This window comes from Jaculus jaculus, chromosome 19 (assembly GCF_020740685.1).
Source record: "Jaculus jaculus isolate mJacJac1 chromosome 19, mJacJac1.mat.Y.cur, whole genome shotgun sequence".
In the NCBI taxonomy this organism is placed as follows: domain Eukaryota; kingdom Metazoa; phylum Chordata; class Mammalia; order Rodentia; family Dipodidae; genus Jaculus; species Jaculus jaculus.
The window spans coordinates 28,426,241-28,448,397 of NC_059120.1; the positions used below are offsets into that span (position 1 = coordinate 28,426,241).

At 37.2% G+C, this 22,157-nt stretch overlaps 1 protein-coding gene across 1 annotated transcript in view; it reads right to left on the reverse strand.

The window, feature by feature from the left end:
• Positions 1 to 251: 251 nt before the first annotated feature.
• Plppr5 (phospholipid phosphatase related 5) overlaps positions 252 to 22,157 on the reverse strand; it is a 145,772-nt gene continuing 123,866 nt past the window's right edge. Inside the window, exons 5-6 of the mRNA XM_004663955.2 lie at positions 20,126 to 20,245; positions 252 to 984 (exon numbers count right to left, since the gene is read on the reverse strand). Coding sequence (XP_004664012.2) covers positions 952 to 984; positions 20,126 to 20,245 — 153 coding nt within the window. The 3' untranslated portion in view covers positions 252 to 951. The remainder of the gene's footprint in view (positions 985 to 20,125; positions 20,246 to 22,157) is intronic.

Below are 22,157 nucleotides of genomic sequence, written 5' to 3' on the forward strand. Positions count from 1 at the left end.
AGTGTTATTTCTAGCTCTTATATAATTGAGGTGGTTTGATGTTGTTCTTTTTTACTTAAGCTATGTAAATTCTTGACCAGTAAAACATTCTAAGAATGGAGCCTAGGTCCACTCTTGAGACACTGTGATAAATCCAAAGCTACTAACCAATAAGCTAACATGGCTGGATTGTCTGATTTAGTCTATCCTAAGCACTGCCTGCATTCAAAGTCTATAATGCAACCATTAAACCACAACTGTTAGCAAAAACGTCCAAATAAATAATTTTAATTATGATACATTACTTATTACAGTAAAAATTGGCATTTTCCCCTTTAAAAGCAGAAGCACCAGTCTTAGAATGTGTAGGATGAATGATATCTTAGGTGAAATATAGCATAATATAATGTGCTAACATTTTAGTATAGGACATACTTTCTAAAAGTAAAGTCATGTCATACATTGAAATCTGTTAGAATGGAAATGTCATGCGGAATAATAAAATTAAAACTCCCTATGATTTTCAAAATCAACTTCAATGATATAAGGTACATTGCTGATGAGATATATGAAAAATTAAAAAGGCTTGACTAGCCCAAAATAGAGGGTTTCTTTTATACAAATATAATTCATGTAAAGGTTTCTTTACACATCATCACAGAAATTGAGAAGCTAAAGTGAAATTTTATTTAAAAATTAATTTGTTCACTGGATCACCTCATCTTTCTTGAACACCTACTTTGTGTTAAGACTTTGTGGTAGGTGCTGGGGATATGGAAAAAAAGCCAGAGTCCTGCCCCCGAGGAGCTCACAGTCTAGTAGGGGAAATAGGTTGAGATTGAACTTGAAATTATATTAAAAAAAAATTAGACAACAGTATAAACTTTTTGTAATGAAATAAACTTTGGGCGTTCTGAATGAATGGTAAAAAGGGAGGATGTCCAGTGTAGGGCAAAGCCATCCACTTCAGCATCATGTGACTTCTGCAAAGGCGGCAATGTGGTTCTGTGAAAAGAAAAAGGGATCACAAAGTCAGCATCTTGGGGACATTGATTGGTCAAATAGTTTTCTTTTTAATTATTTTGATTTTATTTTTGAGAGACAGAGAGAGAGAGAGAGAAAGAGAGAGAGAGAGAATGGGGCACACCAGGGCCTTTCAGCCTCTGTGAACAAACTCCAGATACCCCCGCCCCCTTGTGGGCATGGGTGACATTGCATGCCTACCTCACTTGTGTCTGGCTACAAAGTAGGACCTGGAGATTCCAGAAAACATTTTTAGACTTTGCAGGAAAGCGCCTTAACAGCTAAGCCATCTCTCCAGACCAATTAGTTTATTTTTTTTAAAACAACTAATCATTAACTTAAAACAGAATTGCACCCTTCATATGCTTGCTGCCAAAACATGCACTGTTATTAAACTCAGTGCTATGTGCCATTACCTAACTTCAGTGCTAATTACATATCTTAGTCAATATTCTTAATTAACTGAATAGATTAAAATGTTATGCCTTCTTTATTCAGAATTAACACTGAAATTGGGGTAGATTAAAACCAGAAATGCTGGAAACATTAATATTCTGTGCAGTGTTAATGGAATTTTCATGCTGAGCTAGAGTTTCATATCAATTGCTCCCTTAAGAAATGTAGGAGGGCTGGAGAGATGGCTTAGCGGTTAAGCGCTTGCCTGTGAAGCCTAAGGACCCTGGTTCGAGGCTCGGTTCCCCAGGTCCCACGTTAGCCAGATGCACAAGGGGGCTCACGCGTCTGGAGTTCGTTTGCAGAGGCTGGAAGCCCTGGCGCGCCCATTCTCTCTGTCTCCCTCTATCTGTCTTTCTCTCTGTGTCTGTCGCTCTCAAATATATTTATTTGAGATAAAAAATTGACAAAAAACTTTTAAAAAAAGAAATGTAGGAAAGGGTCAAAATAATTATTGCATAATAGCAAGAAAGTTATGCTATCATCTATAAGACTATGGTTCTATAATATACACCTTATATTAAAAGGGTAAGAAAATACACAATTTAAATTAACCTAGCTGTAGTTATTTCATATAAGAAATGATATTATTTCCCCATCAATATTTTTTCTCAGCACTGTATAAAACAGAATCACATTTAATATTGTAAGATCACTTTTGTTGAGTAGTGGATTTTGAAGCAATCCAGATAGCAAGTTGTTTTCTCCTTTTAATGTCTATAAATTTTTTTTAAAATATTTAGTTAATTAAGTTATTTATTTACAAACTTTATTTATAAGGTGATAGTGCAACAAGACATTAGGGAAACCAGTACCTCATGCAGAGAAATAAAAGGTCACATAATTTATCAGGCCAAACCCTGGTGTCATCTATAGTCACACATAAAAAGACTTAGGGTGAATATGAGTAAAAAATGAACCCATAATAAATGAAGAGTAAAACTTGCTAGGCAAAGTATCAATTAGGGAGAATTCATTCAAATCCACAGCAAACCAGTGAGCAAAGTACTGAGTCTGATCCTTGAGTGCAGGCTTCCTCTGCCAAAGCAATCCCTGTGTATCTTAGAAGTGTTTGAGACTTTTAAATTTGGAAAATTCTCCAGTCAAAAACATGTCTATTTTTAATAACTGAAATTCTATATTGAAATGAAATTTATAAAACTTATACTCTGCATATAAGAATATTTAAAACAATACTCTATGTATTGCTTGACAACTTGCCACATGACAGGAGCTGTCACTCACCAAGTCCTATTAAAAAAATAAGGAAAATGCAAAAAAATTCACTCCAGAAATAAAGAGGACACAAAACAAAAATTCAAACAAAATTTTAAAGGCTAGTTCATTAAGAAATGTTAAATTTCCATTGAGTACATACATATTTGAAAAAATACTAATACTAACAATAACAAGAACACAGACTGATCTTTCTAGCTTCCCTCTCGGTGTAGGAGAATCCTGCACAGAAGGACACATGTTTCTGTATTTGCTGTAGCAGCCAACTCCAACAGCAGTGCGCTCCAGCGCACATACGTTTATTGCCTTAAGTGGAAGTGCTCGCTGTGGCCTAGTCCTATTATCCAGCTGAAGAGCCTGGCAAGGCAGTCTTTGAAGGACCTCCCCTCTGAATGCTCTTCTTGGTCATCCTCAGTAGATTGGTTTTGGGACACCTACAAGTGTTATTTACATATGTTTTAAACACTGGATTCATTACTTTAGCAAAGTACTGGTTTCTTAAAAGTTCCATGCTTTTATAGTGAGAGCACATACTCAGTATACATAGTATTCCAGTTTCATTCTTTCAAGATGATTCTCTCTCCTCTTTCTCTTTCTCTCTCTGTGTGCATGTGTGTGTGTATGCATGTATATGTATGTGTGTGTGAGTATGTGTGCATGTGTGTGTATCTGGTGTGTGTGTGTGTATAAATGTATGTGTAAGTGTGTGTATGTGTGTGTGTGTGTAGTACATGTGGTATATGCATATGTGTATACCCTGGTATATGCCCCATGTGCTTATGTGTGGAAATCAGAGAAAGACATTGGGTGTTCTCTTCTATCCTGTCTTGCTTTACTTCTCCCAGAGTCTCTCCATGAGTTGAGAGCTCCCCGTTTTTCAGTTAGACTGGCTGACCAGGGAGTGTGCCAGCAATTCTCCTGTTACAGGTATGAGAGATGATGCTTTCCTTATTATGTAGTAACTGAGGATCGGACTCAGTCCTCAGGCTTACAAAGCAAGTGCCTCAGGCCCTAGCTGGGATTTTAGCCAAACTTAAAATGGGTTCATGCATATAATGTTTTCAATTCAATGACTTTTGTCTTCAGCTATATTGTTGAAGTTGTTTGTTAAGAATTTTATATAGTAGTTTGAATGTCAAATGTTTGAAATGTGGGCTCTAACAATATTAGAATTTTTACAAGCTTTGTAGTCTTTCAGTGGGTCATCTTTCTCATCCAGAAAATAAAGATATCTGAATATAATTTTATTAAGCTTAAATATGATAATATGCATTATCTTTCTTGTCACTTCTCCAACATATCCCTTGTTCATTTACAGTTTGCAATACAAAGTCCCTGAAACAAACTAAGAAGTAAAAATTTCAAAAATGAAAAGTAAAAGAAACAAAGAATGGAAAGAAAATAATTAGTTGGAAGTTTATAAATAAAACTCACCATTTTGTTCATTTGACTATGAAGTCCACAATTCTATAATTCTAACTGTAAAAACAACATTTAAAATTCTAATGTTTCTTACAAGATTGGCACAAATGAATAGTAAAATCTAATCTGAAGACTTGCTGAAATTTGTGTTTTGCTACATTCACACCAATCTTTGATTATGAAGTGACCCTCCACATTGCTTGTGCAACAGAATCCACACATTCCTAAAACTTAAAGTGTTTTACATTATGAGACACATCTGGCTCTGAGGATTTGAGATAAGGAAACATGGACCAGTAATTACAGCAATCAATGATTCTGATAATATGCCAGCACAGCCAACATTTTATCAGGGGACGATAATGATGTCATTGTCCAGAATATTGTCACTCTTTCTTTTGCTGTTTGCTTCCTTACTTCATTTGCTGTGCCTTTTCCAGAGTGTGTGCAGAACATTAAAAAAAAAAAAAAAAGGTATAGCAAGCCCTGAGTGGTAGTCCAAGTCTGTAGTCCCTGCATTTGTGAGGTAGAGGCAGGAGAATCAGGAGTTCAGGGCCAGATTTGGCTACATGAGCTCCTGCTCCCCTTCAAAAACTAAACAAAACAAATGTGCTCCTGGATCGCATTTTGTCATATCAAGTTTTATTCTTAGTAAACTTTGAAGTCATTGATACCATTTTAAGAAAGTTAAATAAGATTGTCTATGTATGAAGAAATTATTAATGAAATATATATGAAGCTTTGGAATTGGTCATTTAATTGTAAGCCATTTCTCTCTTTTTTAATATTTAATTAATTAATTAATTTATTTGACAGGGAAAGAAAGGGGGGGGGAGAGAGAGAGCATGTGTATGCCAGGGCTCCCAGCCACTGCAAACGAACTCCAGACGTGTGTACCCCCTTGTGCATCTGGGTCCTGGGGATTCAAACTTGGATCCTTTGGTTTTGCAGGCAAATGCCTTAACCTCCAGCCCTATTTTCTTTTAAAAGAAAAACTCTGAGAATAGGAACTTTCTTGGGACAGAAGACATGTTTGGATGATTTCTCTCTGTAGTGGTTGTGGTGAGGTTCTGAATTTTATATAAACTCACAATTTTATCCCCAATAATTTCCTGTCTGTATAATTGAGAGTGAGGGACTAAAAGCTACTTTTTGAAAGAATTGTTTCTCCCTAGGGGAAGAAGAAGTCTCTAGGCAGCTTTCTTTGATAAGTTAATTAAATCAAATACAGGCCCATCTTTCTCCTAGAGCATGAACTACAGAGGTTATGAAAGATTTTCAAGTCCTTAGAAGCCAGAGAACCTGCAGTTCCCCAGACCATAACTTTAGGGCACCAACTCTTACCCCTGGCTCCACATTACGAGTTTAGAGAAAATGTAGTCACAACATGAGGGAATTGGATTTAATGGTCTGAGGCATGGCTTGGCCACTGGAATTTTCAAAGTGTCTTTGGATGATTCTGGTGTACAGCCAATATTGAGAACCACTGCTTAAAAGCTCTGCTAATCCCAATGGGTCCAGGCAAGCATAGGCTTCATATCCAGATCACATGAGGTGCCTGGTATGCATAGATTCAAATCAACACCTATTGGATCAGAATTTCCAGGAATAGAGCCCATAAATTTGCCCCTCTTACAAGTGTTATTAACACTGGACTCTCTTTCACACCAGATTGAATACCACTGCCTAAAGGTGGAATTATTAAGTACCATGAGGGCTATTGGACATGGGCTATATTGACAAATATGTTTATCGTATGAACCAGTAATTCTACTTCTAAGGGTGTGCGTGTGTGTGTGTGTGTGTGTGTGTGTGTGTGTGTGTGTATATATATATATATATATATATACATATATATATATATTATTTATGAATGAAAGAAACATATTCATACAAAAACCTGTATGTCAATATTTGTGTCAGCTGTAGTCATAATTTATCCAATGGCAAACAACCCACACCTCCTCTAGCTTCCTGGTTGAGATTCATATAACAGAACATGACTCATCAATAAAACAACAAAAAAAGAGGAAAGCCACTGTCACATGCAACAGAAATTAGATCCAGAGGGATACATACTATATCAGTTCATTCATATGACACCCTGGGAAAGGCAAAATTACAGGAAGAGGAAACACATCCTGGGCATGGGGGTTGAAAGCATGAATAACTAGATAAGGGGAGGGAACATTGTGGAGTGACAGAAATGTTCTACAATTTGATAATAATAGTGATAACTGCATGCTGGCATATTTTGGTGACAGCCAATAAAATTGTAAGCTTTTTAAAAGGGGAATTTTATGAGATATGAATTGTCATTTACTATACTGTGGTGATTTGAAAAGGTTGTTCCCCATAAACTCAAGTGCTCAGAATGCTTTGTCCCCCGCTGATGGCAACTTGGGAGACAGAGTCTTGCTGGGGTGTGTCACTGTGGGTGGCTTGATATTATAATCCAGACCTTCCTTGTTCAAATCCAACTCTCTCTCTGGCTGCTGTTTCTATCTACCTTCTGTGGCAGAGGTTATGTCCAGCCTCTGCTCATGACATGCTTTCCCCACCATCAGGAAGCTTCACATCAAGACTAAGCAAAAATAAAAACTTTTCTCCCATAAACAGTTTCTGGTCAAGAGGTTTTCCCCAGAAATAATAATGCATAAAAAGAGGAACCCTTCTACACTGTTGGTGGGAATGCAATCTTGTCCAGCCATTGTGGAAATCAGTATGGAGGTTCCTGAGACAGCTAAAAACAGATTTATCATATGACTGAGCTATACCACTCCTAGGCATATAATCTAAGGACTCATCTCACTACCTTAGAGATACTTGTTCAACCATGTTTATTGTTGCTCTACTCACAATAGCTAGGAAATGGAACCAGCCTAGATGTTCCTCAACTGATGAGTGGATAATGAAGATGGGGCACATTTATGCAATGGAGTTCTACTAAGCAGTAAAGAGAAATGAAATTACAAAATTTGCAGGGAAATGGATGGATCTGGTACTTAGCAAGGTAACCCAGGCCCAGAAAGCCAAATGTCACATGTTCACTCTCATATGTGGATCCTAGCTACAGATGATTGGATTCTATGTGAGTAGGAATAAAACTTAGTAGCAGAGGACAGTAAGCTAGAAAGGGAATATAAAAGGAATAGAAATGGAGGGAGAGAGGGAATTAATAGGATTATATTTCATATATATGTAAGTATAAGAACAGGTTAATGGGAGTGAAAAGGCCTAAGTAAGGTCAGGGGAAGAGATTGAGTAAAGGAAAAGTTGGGGGAGGGCTAATCAAAATATAAGAGAATATAAATATGTCATATGGAAACCTACTTTTTTGGACAATGGAACATTCAGAAGCCATAGATTGTTCCTGGAAAATTTTCAGTGCCAGGGATGGGATACAGTCCAGTGAGTTGTTGGCCATGCCTTGGAGGTCACTGATACCCCCAAAACATTACAAACCGAGGCTCTTGGTTTCCCACCAGAAATAGATGGTAAAGACCCTATTGCTGAAGACTCCACGTACTTGGTCTGCAACATCACTGAGAAATCTTGCTGGAGCTGGGCTTAAAACTTCCTCCATGTAGACCAGCTGACAGAAAGCTGGAAAAAGCTACACTTCATGTAATTTAATGACAGAGAGAAATCACCAGTGGAGATCCTCAACAGTGGACACTGAAAACCTTAAATTTGGCCATCCAGGCCAAATGAGCCAACAGGTGCAATAGGGGCATAATAGCTGCTGGTATCTCTGGCTAAATGTATATACTATGTTCACCAAACTGCCTGGTAAGCACTTTTATTAATGTTCATACATTGATACTTGAATTAAGCAAAAGGCTACATCCTCTTTGTTTCAACATTTCCATCCCTTTAAACTTAATTATTAATAACCATACAATGATACCTATTTCATGAATGGTTGTCCTGGTATGGTATAATTGTGAAAACTTGGGAGTAGAAACATCTTTTAAGTTTAACAAAAAGTAGTGACTTCATTATTTGTATGGGTCATAACTTTTTCTTAATATAAATTTACATTATTATATAGCATAATGATTATAAATTTTACCTTTGAAGTAACAAATATAAGCATATTTACATGGAAATTGAAGATATAGTTTTATACTCTTGTTTCAAAACAATTTTGGGGTTGGGCATATTACTCTCTGAGTCTATTTCTCTCATATTGCTTACCCTTTCTGAGTTTATTTCTCTAATAAAATGAAGAGAACGTGTATGCTAATATTTTCTATACAAAGTAAAATGGCCTTTATGTGTATATCTCAACACCTGCTTGGCTTTTACATGGGATCTTGAAATATACTTAAAATGTGTTTCACCTTATCACTACAACTGGTAATTGGTACTTTATTTTCATAGAATATTTTATTTTTTGATAACAGAAAGAGAGAGAAATGACACATCAGGGCTCCAGCCACTGCAATTGAATTCCAGATGGGTGTACCGCCTAGTCAGCACCTTAACTGCAAAGCCATTTCTCCAGCCCTTTGCATAGAATTTTAAAAAATCTGAATTCTATCTTCCTTCCTTCCTTCCTTGCTTCCTTCCTTCCTTCCTTCCTTCCTTCCTTCCTTCCTTCCTTCCTTCCTTCCTTCCTTCTTTCCTCTTTCCTTCCTGCCTTTCTTCCTTTCTCCTTTCTCCTTCCTTCCTTTCTCCTTCTTTCCTTCTTCCTTCCTTCTTCCCTTCCTTCCCTCTATTGTCTTCTGGTCCCTTTTCTTATTTTCCTTTGAAGTATGGGGATACAACCTAAGTCCCTGTGCATGCTAGGCAATTTACTACTAAGCTACATGCCCAAACTTGATTTTGATTTTGATCTTTTTGTATATTTATATATATATATATATATATATATATATATATATATATATATATATATATTACAACTAATATGTATATATTCAATATATGTATTATTTGCTTTTACTTTTTGATTGCTTCTTGAACCAAAGCAAAAATACTGTCAAGTAGTGGTGGTTTCACAAAAGGGTTTACTTGGCTTACTGTTTATTGTCAGAGTTTTAGTAAACTATTAATTTTTTTTTTTTTTGCAAAAAGTTTTCACAGTATTGTGGTAGGTCTGGATTGATTCTAAAGGTCTAGTAATGGTTCTAAGCTGTTCTGTCCCCAAGAAATAGACCTGAGAAGAAAGTATGTATGGCTCTGGGAAATTTCTTATGTAAAAATAATTATGTATGCACTATCACTGTTTATTTTCTCCTTAACTAATGGCTAAATAATCATATAATTTTAAGATTAAATCATCAACTCTTTATTTACACAGTGAGATGATAAGAATTGTTGTCTACATTGAAAAGGAATTCACTGAAAGACTTTTATAAAAGGTCTATTAGATAACGGGGGAAATTGCATTGTATTCTGAGTGTAGAACATTATGATTCATACATAGTGTGGAAAATGAATACTGAATACATGGACATGTAAACAGGTAAATGACATAAGGCAAAGACATAATAGAACATGCTAGCATGGCTAACCTAAAAATGTTAATGCCTGTGGAAATTTGTATGCTTCCTTTTTCAATTTAGTTTTTTAACAGCAAAAGTAAGCACATGAGCACAGAGTAAAACATATAACCATGGAGTTATCTCAAATGTTTTTTTATTTTTATTTATTTATTTGAGGTAGAGAGAAATTTGGTGTGCCAGGGCCTTTTGCCACTGCAAAAGAACTCCAGATGCATGTGCCACTGTGTATATTTACCTTACATGGGTACTGCAGAATCAAACCTAGGTCCTTAAGACTTTTCAGGCAAGTGCCTTAACCACTAAACTACCTCTCCAGCTCAAATACGTTTCATAAATGCTCAAAAGTTAGATTATAATGCTTAAAATATAAATATATTTAGCCCCTCTAACTACTGTGATATCTAATCACTAATGAAGCTGTTTTGACATGATCCTATGCAGCATTCAGTACAGCAGCTATGAAAATCAAAGATTTGCATTGTAAAATACAAGCTCAAATAGATTTCCAGTTATGCACACAGATTGTCCTGCAGTCTCAGAGTGGTTTATCACAGGGAGCATGGTGGTGTATATAATTCTATTTGTCTTGGCGAGAAACCACAAGATTGTTTAACTGTTGCTATGGTTCTGATGATTGTAATATGTTACACTGTGATGTTTTCTGCCACATGAACTATATAGAAAACAGACAATCTGCATAAACTTTTATATTCATGAAGTATTTTAGAGGAGAATTATAGTCTGAAGACAAAGAAAGATCTCATTAAAGGTATTATCATTTCAGGAAGAAACCTATGTGAGCAACTATAAATTTCTGTCATTTGCTAATTCTAACAGTTACCTTATGAGGAAGCCTGTATTGTATAAATTTTCATGGAAGGAGAGGAGAACTCACTTGTCTAATTTCATTTGTTGAATGTGGACTTAGAGTTCAGGATTTTCAGATGGTAATCCTAGCTCTCTTTCCATTCTAATTCTCCACACCCAACTCTGATTAAAGGTCATTTCATAGTTCACCTTGACTCCTTCTGCCCCCAAGTTGGTGGAAAGATCAATGCTCAGGCTTCCCTGTCCATTGTGAGTTCTCTTAGAATTTCCCTAACAATATAATTTGTCTTTGCAGTTGCCATGGGAATTAAACATGGTCATGCACACTATAGTAGTATATACTCGTTACATTTTCAGATTTTGGACATATCACCACTGCTCACCACGTTCATTTAGCTGATTCTTCTGTGAAGGGAAGTATGCTTTGACATGGTGACTTTCATTGGCAGAGGTTGCTGTAAAACCCCTTACCCTAACTATACAACCAAATAAACTGGTCCAATCAGAACCGTCCCTTTCTTGTTGGCAAGAGGAAATTCTTTCTATTCTGATTAATCAACATTACATAAACCAAGGAGAAAAATTATATCTCTGTTTAAATTCCTATGAGTGTACTTTCTCAAAAAGACATTCTATACCTGCATGCAGATGGCCATTGTTGGCCTATACAAGTCCATTCTAATAAATGTCTCTTGATGATAATATGATATATACATTCTATTTGATAATAGCATGACATATACATTCTATTTATTTGGTTCCACTGAAGGACCTTGTCTAATATAGCATGTGACTTACATTTTCCTGTTGGTGTTTGTATGGCTTTACTGAGCACATTCTATGATAACCTGCAAATCTCAGCTGCAGCCATCAACATCTATTTCTCATACTGCATGTTTGTGGCCAGGTTCCTACACTGGCAGCAGACTGGTTGGTCTCCCCAACCCTCCTTCTCTGAGGTCTAAGTTAAAGTGAAAAGCCCTTGTCTGAAACATAAAATGATATATGAAGTAGGCAGAAACTTACCAGGCTCGGTTGGTTTCTAATGAGGAATCTGTTCATTCTCTTTACAGGTTTTCATTCAAGTTTAAATTAATTGAAGCAGGAAGGAGGATACTCTGCCTAAGACAGAACTTAAAATTGGGAGTAACACCATCATCTGCCAGAAGATTTGTAGGATTCTTTCTTTAATGTCAATATTTAAGAACATCAGTGGAAATCTCTAATTTCTGGCATATACTTCAGTTTCACCTTATATCTGGATAACTCTTCCAGATCAAAGATTCAAGTGTTTTGAAGAAAAGTTTCCTTAAGGTATATCTTAAGATATAAAGAAGATTAAAGAACCCTGCTATTGTTCACCTATCTTCTTCAGGATGCATATGAATTACATGGCAGATTTCAGTGTAATGTTCTATGAGTTGTCTTTTTAAGGTCAGTCTCATTCTCTTGTTCTTTCATGACAAAACCTACCAGTGTTTACTTTATCCACTGTGGATTTTATTCCTCATGGTCTTAGTATCAGTTTGAACCCTTCCATGGCCTCATCTGTTTTCCTGTAAGAGCTCCTTTCATACCAAATATGTTTCATCTTTCTTTCCACATGTGCTTAATTTCCTCTACAGTGGAAAGGAGATGACATCTCCATAAATATAATTAAACATCTTGTAATCTGTACTTAAGATAAAAGATATGTACTATCTCTCTCCTTTGTCATGAGGAGATTTAAGATCTTCTCTTAACTATTCACATTTAACTTAGGTTACTTTCCTAACATGAGTGAGAAAGGATTCAGAAACAAACTAAATATTTTCATCACCAACTAGGGAATCATCATGTGGATTCTGAGTGAACAAGCTGGAGTTTGTAACCTTATGTCATCATTTTAGATGTAGTATGAAGAGATAATGGGCATCTCCAGGGAGATAATTTGATTCTTACACAATTTCATACCCACATTTGTTGAATCACTGGAAAGATTTGCTCTGTGCAGCCCAGGTTCTCTGCTATCTAAAAGGATTATGCAATCCCTGAAGGCAATTGCTCCTTTGTTTGCTTGTTTTTACATACTTTTGAATGATGTTGACTGCCCATCGAGTTTTGGGGGCCTCAATCAGTTTACAATAGGGTTCATTCATTTGGCAGGACCCAAGGAAAAAAAAGTCTTTGGGGTGAATTCCCTCAGAGTAAGAATTCCAAAATTGTGCTATCTAATTGTCACTCCTTTTTAAAAAATATATTTTATTTATGTATCTGAGAGAGATAAAGAGGCAAGAAGAGACACACAGAGAGAGACAGAGAGAGAGAGACAGAGAGAGAGAGAATAGGCACACCAGGGCATTTAGGCACTGTAAATGAACTCCAGATGCAAGCACCCCCTTGTGCATCTTGCTTATATGGGTCCTAAAGAATCAAACCAGGATCCTTTGGCTTTGCAAGCAAATGCCTTAACTGCTAAGCCATCTCTCCAGCCCTAAATATCACTCTTTATTAAACAGTTATTAAGATATCAATTCCTACTTTATTCTTTGTAATACAAGAGAACATAGATAATAAAAATGTAAATAGATGTATTTACATTTAGTTTTAATTGCATTTTTAATACAACAAATAGTTGCATCACATCCTAGAAGGAGATTCAGATCTTTGTTTTTTGGATTCCTAAGGGAAACAAATTGTGCCTTTAACTATCAGGAAACATCTTGAATCTAGATAGCAATACTGCTGATTTTATTGGTAAGGGATTGCACCAACCTTTTATAGGAAAAGGTCCTTGTGCAGGGAAGCAGAACAGAGTGACTTTGGGAGAAAGGAGTGGTATAACATATGAAGACAGTTTACTCCCTGGGTTCTCAAATAGGTAGTAGCTTTGTGGGTCTTACACTCTGAGCCTCAGGAGTGAGAGAACCCAAGGTAGCTACAGGTGGACCAAGGAGGGCTAAGCCTCAGTGTGAAAGCATAGGAGCCATGACAAAACTTTTCATGCTTAGTTTGGTAGAGAAAGAGATTATGTGACTTATCCTAGAGGATTTATTTCAAGGTATTTTTGTCAATTTGAACATTTCTGATTAATGTCAATATATTTACTATGCAGTTTAAGAAAAATAAAACAATATTTAAAAACTATAGTGATCTTTAATCACATAATTATTCATAAGTGCCCCAGTATTTGATTATATAAAGAAAGAGGGAAGGAAGAGAGGCAAAGAACAGAGAAGAGAGGAGATAGTACATACAGAAAGGGAATGAAGGACTAGGAATATAGACAAAGTCTTATTCCTCTACTCTCTCAGTTTTCTCCTTATCACTCTTTCTCTCTCATTCTGTGTGTGTTTCTGTTTCTGTCTCTTTCTGTCTCTTCTTCTCTCTATCCCTGTCTCCTCTCTCTCTCTAGCCATAAAATCCTTTCTATTCTTCTAGAGAAAATTATGTTGTTCATTATTTGGAATAACTGTTTTCACTAAATATTTCCACCAAGTGCCTTGACAGGTATATCCTTTTTATACACAAAAGAGGTTTCTCTTGTAAAGCTGGGCAAAGTGGTATATGCCTATATTCTTTGTACCTTTGAAGGTTTAGGCAGGAGAATCAGGAGTTCAAGGCCATCCTCATCTACATAATAAGTGTAAAGCATGCCTAGGCTACTTGAGATTCTGTCTCAAGTAATTTGAATTTCTTTTTAAAATACTTTATCATTATCTACATCTTGATTACCTGTTCCATATTAACTATTTTAATAATAATTGACAAATATTGATACGTTCATAGGTGCTACACTAAAATTAGTCTAATGAACTGTCATAGTGATAGTTTATGAACAAGAAAACTTATTGTGCTCATCATTATTCACTATCTTTCACATTACTATGGCTTGGAATCACTTAAGAAATGCTTCTCTGGGTGTGTCTATGATGGTGCTTCCAGAGAGGATTAACTGAGAATGGAAGACCAGCCCTGACTATGCTTATCACTGTCATATGTACTGGGATGCGGACTAATTAAAAAATAAAAATAGGTCAATTAAGATGAGGCCTAGCATTCCTCCCTCTGCTTCATGACTAGATATATGACTAACTGTCTCCCATTTCTTCTGCCACGCTTTCCCAGCTGTTGCAGTCAGGTTTGCATTGCTGACAGAAATCTCTAACCAAGAGCAGCTCATGGGATAAAAGGTCTATTTTGGCTTAAATACTCAAGGTAAAGCTCTATGATGTCAGGGGAAATGATGGCATGAGCAGAGGGTGGACATCACCTGCTCACCAACATCATGTGGACCATACCAAGGGGAGAGTGTGCCCAACACTGGCAAGAGAAAACTTTCTATAATGCCCATAAGCCCACCCCAACAATATACCACCTCCAGGAGACATTAATTCCCAAATCTCCATCAGCTGGGAAACTAGCATTCACAACGCCTAAGCTTATGGAGTATGCCTGAATCAAACCACCTCATTCCATCCCTGGCCCCCAGAAAATGATATGCATACATGATATAAAATACAGTGCATTCAGTCCAACTTTAAAAGTTCCCATAGCTTGTAATCAATCCCAATGATGTTCATACATTCCCATAGTCAGAGATCTTTTAACTGAGCCATAATACCAAAAAATTCCCCCCCCCAAAACCCATAATGGCACCGAATAAACAATCACCCTGCAAAAGGTGGCATTGGGAATAGCAAATAAATATTCAACCAATACAACATTTAAACAGGGCAAATATCAAACTCTGTAGCTTCAAATCCAACAACTCTAGTGAGTGATAAATCTCCAAGTCCAATAATTCTAACCAGCAACACGTCTCTAGAGTTCCAATCCCCTCCCTCCCCCCCCCCACCCACTATGCTACTTGCCGTCGTCAGTCCTAGAAAACTTTATCTGGGGCCCGCAGCTCTCCTTAGCAGTTGTCTTGTGGTCCCGGCATCTCCATCGGGTGTCCACTGCATCCCATGGTCCATCCTCATGGCTCCATTGGGTCTCCAAGAAGGCATCCAGCAAACCTACTTCACACTGCCCATGGCAATTTCCAAAACACAAAACTGGGTTGAAAATTCAATGACCCTCTCTTTCTACATTTTTTTATACTCCAAAATACCAGGTAGGATACCAGTTTGTTAATCCAGGGGGGAATAAAGCAGACTTTGAAGAACAGGACACTCCTCGAACACTCAGGCCCCTTCAAAAGAGTCTACATTCTTCCTGTAGCTCCAGTCTCAAAGGTTGTAATCTCTCATAAAATTGCAGCTGAACAGGCAGAAGTTTCAACCCAAAGTTTTAATTTCTGTGCCATATCCCTCTGCTCAGTCCACTTCTACGCAAAGCAACTTTGCACAATTTCTCAGGACACAGGCAAAACAGTAAGCCTCCCGCACAAACAGCTTTCAGCCTAGTGCAGGCAAAGCTCTTTCTCACCCTCACAAGCCAAACATCACAGTCCATAGTTCTTACTGCATTCAGGTCTGACCAGAATAGTCCATCAAGCTGTACTTACAGCACTGCAAGGTGTCTCAGGTCAAGATTTCAAATCTTTCCACATTCCTCATGAAAATCAGCTCCAAAAGGCCAATGCTACACATTCAGGTGTTTAGCAGCAATCCCACTCCTCTGGTAATGTTGCAATCAGGCTTGCATTGCTAGTAGAAATCACCTGACCAAGAGCAGCTTGTGGGAAAAAGGTTTATTTTGGCTTGAAGACTCAAAAGGAAGCTCCATGATGGCAGGGAAAACAATCAATGGCATGAGCAGAGGATGGGCATCACCTCTTTGCCAACATCAGGTGAACAATGGCAACAGGAGAGTATGCCAAACATTGGCATGGGGAAACTGGCTAAAATACCCAAAAGCCTACTTCCAAAAATTGCCTCCAGGAGGCATTAATCCCCAAATCTGCATCAGCTGGGAGCCTAGCATTCAGAACACCTAAGTTTATGGGGGACACCTGAATCAGATACCTACCATGATGGACTGTGCCCTCAAACTGTGAACCAAAGTAATACTTCTCTATTAAGTTGTTTCCTGATAGGTCAACAGAAGTGAAAAAAAATAAGACAAGTAACTAATATAGCAAGACATTCGAGTGATCTGGAATGAATGCCACTCTCTAGCTAGTAATTAGGAAAATCCAAGTAGTAGAGGAAATTTTGTATACACTTTATTTTGCTTTGTGGACTATAATAAAAAGCAATATATTGTCTTTACATATCCTTATCACAAAAGGACAAAGCTGTTAGTGTTCCTGTAAGTAATAGACGCTCTAGTTCTGACTGAAGTGAGATTCACTTCCTCTGGACAGCATAGTTTCCAAGGAAAGGTGGAGACATTACTTTCCTCGCACCTACCCGTGACTTTCCCCATGGCGTGTGAAGGGACAGGCATGAAAAGAACAGGGAAGGGTGGTACTTATTGAAGAAGGGGAGACGGAATCTGTTTTATATCATCTTTATTTATTAGCTAACAACAACAAAACACATGAATTTGATATAAGCAATAAAATAATTTAATCAATATTAGCAATTTATAAATTTGAATAGAATGGTTTTTAGCACTTAGTAGTATAAAGCTTACAATAAATTAAAATGAATAAGAATAAAACCAACAACAATAAGTTTTAAATCATTTAATATAGAGAATGTTGCATTAGTGTATAAGAATATTTGGTGATGCTAGGAAAGTACTAAAGAATTTCATGTAAATAAATAAAAAGGTGAAGACTGTAATTATTATTCATTTATTTAAGAGGTATAAAATTCAAAACACTCTACCTGTTGCTCTGCCCATTTTCTTCAAAAATATGTTTAATATCTTTTCTTCAATGTAATGACTAATTATTTCAATTAATTATGAAGTAAAATATGATCTAATTTTGTTGCTATTGTTTTATTTATTTTTAACCATATATTTTCTCACATAGGTAGCACCTCAAAGCTTTATACTATATAGTTCTCCCTATTAGTTATCAATGATATGAACTTTTCCAAATGCTGTACCCACTTTGAATTTTTTTAAGTTAAATATTGGTAATTTATTTTTATTTTTTATTTTTTTATTTTATTGTTTGGTTTTTTGAGGTAGGGTCTCACTCTAGCCCAGGCTGACCTGGAATTTACTATGTAGTCTCAGGGTGGCCTCGAACTCATGGCAATCCTCCTACCTCTGCCTCCCAAATACTGGGATTAAAGGCGTGTGCCACCACGCCTGGCTGGTAATTTATTTTTTGTGTTTGTGCATGTTCATGGTGTGCCTGCCTGTGTGTACATACGTTCATATGTGCAAAGGTGAACATGTGAACATGTTCATGCATATATACATGTGTATCTGGAGGCTACAGGTCAACATTGGGGGCTATTTCTGACTGGTTCTTTTTTTGTTTTGTTTTGTTTTTCAAGGTAGGGCCTCAGTCTAGCCCAGGGTGACCTGGAATTCACTAGGTAATCTCAGGGTGGCCTCGAACTCATGGCAATCCTCCTACCTCTGCCTCCCAAATGCTGGGATTAAAGGCATGAGCCACCATGCCCAGCAATTTTCTGACTGATTCTTTGAGACAAGTTCTCTAACCACCTGTAGACCTCACTGTTTTTGGCTAAATCAGGTAACCAGTGAACCTCGAGGATTCCCAGTATGGAATTAAAGGCATGTGCTACCAAAACTGACACTTTTTTATAGATGAACTTGAGGTATTTTAGCCTCATAAATAACAATCTATTGTTCACCTCTGTGTGTGACCTACATCCTTGGGACTATTAGGTTAAGTCCTCTTGGTATGTACAAACATACCCTTGGCTACCACCAACCCAAAGGCTCAGAATGTCATCAGACAGTATCTGAGGCCTATTAACAGAGACTGTCCATTTGCTATAACCTGCCTATATGAAATTTCTATCAATGTATTTGAAAAGTGTCTTGATTCACGACTTTTTGTTATTGTACAAACATCATGAAAATGTTACTATTCTGGAAAATGCAATTTGTAGTAACACGAACCTATGTTCCCAGGCGATGGTCATTCATATTTGGCTCATGGATAAACTATCTTTTATTCCCTTTGAGGTGTGTGTGTGTGTGTATGTAACATATCAAGTAAGCTGGCTGAGGTAGTTCACCCCTGTAAACTCAGTTCTGAATTCAAGTCCAGCCTGAAGTACATAATGATACCCTGCCTCTAAGAACCAAACAGGCAGATAAAACCAATTATGGGGTATGGTACTGACTAAACTATTTCATTATTCTCCACAAGTTCTGTCAAAGGCGTCCACAGCTTGAGCACAGCACGTCATCATCCCCTCGTTCAGGATATCACTTTCCCAATGTGGCACTGAAGAGCATATAATTACTGCAACCACATCTGCTGCTGACACATCCTGAATTGGACCCTACTAACCATGTGAACCTTGACTTGTGCAGTTAACCCTAATGTGGCCCACAGTTCACATGAATTTAATCCAAATGTAAAGCATTTCCATTCTTTCTAGCTAATTAATTGTATCTGACTGCAGTCTCACAAGAAGTTTCACTCTACATGAGATAAAGAAACAGAATGGGGGACTATGTGGGGGAAGGAAGGAAACCAGCTGGTGGGGAAGGGACAGACTGGAGGAGGGCAGTGGGGGAGGAGAAACAATGAGAACAAAGTATTTTATATGCTAACCCCCAAAAATAAACTTAAAAAAATATCTTTTTCATCCAGTGATCCCACACCTATAAGAATGTCTACAGATCTGTTTAGCATTTGACTGAATATGTCAAGGGAGACACTGATCAAAATAGGAAAGGAACAGAGCTGGAGAGAAGCTGCTAGAATCTCCTTCGAGTACAGAACCACATCACCATGTAGGAAGCACTGCCCTACTTAGTTCCCAGATGTCTGAAGAACAATTGCTATTAAGCATGTGGTGACTTCAGGACTCATAGTGAGGCCTTGTCCTGCCGTCCACAGCTCTACATTGTGACAATTCCCATTCCAGCTTGACCCTTAACGCCTCCAGCATCAGGAAAGTACTGCTGGTGTTACCCTGCTGCCTCAGCTTTGTGCACCAGGCATACTTATTTATTGAGCTCTGACTGGGTGACAGCAGTTTCCAAAGTACTTTAACATTGATGTGGAACATGGAGAAAATAGAACATATTTTACTAAAAATGTTTACATTCTAAGGTAAACATAACTTCTTCTTTTGACTATGTGTGAGGCCAGAGAAGGGTGTCTTCAAAGTGTAAGCAAAGCATTGGAGGCATAGCATGTATAGGTGCTCCATTTCCAATATGAGGGATTCAGACAGATGCTTTAAATAGGATTATCATTTTTCCTTTTTTCTTTCTTTCTTTCTTTTGTTTGTTTGTTTTTGTTTTTTTGAGGTAGGGTCTCACTCTAGCCCAGGCTGACCTGGAATTCACTATGTCGTCCCAGGGTAGCCTCAAACTCACAGCAGTCCTCCTACCTTTGCTTCCCAAATGCTGGGATTAAAGGCGTGTGCCACCACACCCAGCTGGATAATCATTTCTCTAACATGATCTTCAGTATCTGAACTTTTGTTAAATGCCACATAAGACTTCAAGGTTTAATTAACAACAACTGTGGGGATAATTTCCACATATCGTATACAAATAATGAGTAAATTTGATCTACGTGACAACCTCAGTTAAGAATTTAAGTTATGAATAACCTGTATAGATGTTACCTTTTCCAATGGGCTTTCTACTCGGGGAATGTTGATCATTGGCATTCGGGCCAGGTTGTCCATATGAATATGCTCATTTTCTGGTTGTCTTCCTTTGAAATTATTTACCACACACACAACCTAAAAATTCAGAAAACAATTATAGTTGGTAAGGGATACATCCTATTACTTTCTCCCCTTTTAAGGAATTTAATAAATCTAAGTGTAATGATAGTTTTAAAATTAGTGAAATGTGACATGCATACTCAGATGCTTATTGTATAATTTTTTTTAAATTTTATTTATTTATTTGAGAGCTACAGACACAGAGAGAAAAACAGATAGAGGGAGACAGAGAGAATAGGTGCACCAGGGCTTCCAGCCTCTACAAACGAACTCCAGACGCGTGTGCCCCCTTGTGCATCTGGCTAACGTGGGACCTGGGGAACCGAGCCTCGAACCAGGGTCCTTAGGCTTTACAGGCAAGCGCTTAACTGCTAAGCCATCTCTCCAGCCCTCATTGTATAAATTTGAATAGCTATTCCAATGCATGGTGGTTCAAGAGAATTCACCAATTAATATGTGGCTGAAATGTTTCTTCAAATGCTGATAATTCTCAAATCAATCTAAAAATAACACTAAAACCTTATAAAAATTTATAGCAAGCTAATTTTTCCCTAATGTGGCTAACCTAGAATTTAATTTCAATGCTAGTTATTTTTCATCACTTCAAAATTACTATCTTCATAATGAACCTTTACAATATCACTTCTAATTCAGCAACGTCCCTTTAATTGGCCTAGTTTATTGTCTATTATTTTGTACCACGTATTCATGTCATTTTGACAATGGCTTACTGGGCTATTACTGAAATAGAAGACCCTTTCTATAAAGGAGATTGATGTTATTGCAATTTATTTTTCCCAGAGATAAAATAATTTGAACTAAAACAGAACTTCTTGCCTATGCATAAAAATAAAGATTTCATTTTTGTACACTCCCCAGTCATCCAGTAAGTTGCTGATTTTATAGGTGTGGGATGGAGCCCAGAAGAAGGACGCTTAAATACATTCCAGAATTTTTCTTTTTTTTAAAGATTTAGTTTTTATTTGTTAGAGGTAGAGAGAGAGGGCAAGAGAGAGATAGTGAGGGAATGGGCACATCAGGGCCTCTAGCCACTGCAAACAAACTCTAGACGCATGCGCCACCACGTGCATCTGGCTTACATGGGACCTTGAGAATCTAACCTGAGTCCTTAGGTTTCACAGGCATGTGCCTTAACCACTAAACCATCTCTCCAGTCCACATTCCAGATTTTTTTTTTTTCAGGTTCATTTCACTTTTATTAGGAACAAACACAAGCTCATTCTGGAATTTTTTTGATGCATGTAAATCAAATTTAAACCAAGCAGCACAGGAAAATCATTTATTATGGTTTATAGTAACTAGTAAGCATCATGGTTTTTTTTCTTATGTTGAAGAGTAAATTCTGAAGGATATATTTTAATAGAGAGGAAAAAATGAAAATAGAAGAATGGAAAAGCTCCCATGCTAAGAGTGTCACCCCAGCTGGGAACGATCCTCAGAGGAAGCATCTGGGAAATTTTGGCATATGTTTTCTTTTCCTGAGTTTTACATTCTATTATAAATCAAAATGCAAAATATTTGTAATTAAAACCTGCTATTCATTTTTAAAATAAATGAATTCTTACTTTGCTATATGTTTACATGGTGTAGTTTCACAAATGCTTCATTGGACAGCCTTTTCTTCTGCAAGACTTATTACTAAATATTTCACTATGTGGTCTCAGGGTGGCCTCAAACTCATGGCAATCCTCTTACCTTTGCCTCCCGAATGCTGAAATTAAAGGTGTGTGCCACCACGCCTGGCTGACTTATTACTAAATATTTCTAAAAGACAATCAGATCTTGGTTACTCTTTATTTTTAAAATTAAAATTTAGAAGTCAGCCAGTTGTGGTGGCGCACATCTTTAATCCCAGTTTGAGGCCACCCTGAGATGACATAGTGAATTCCAGGTCAGCCTGAGCTAG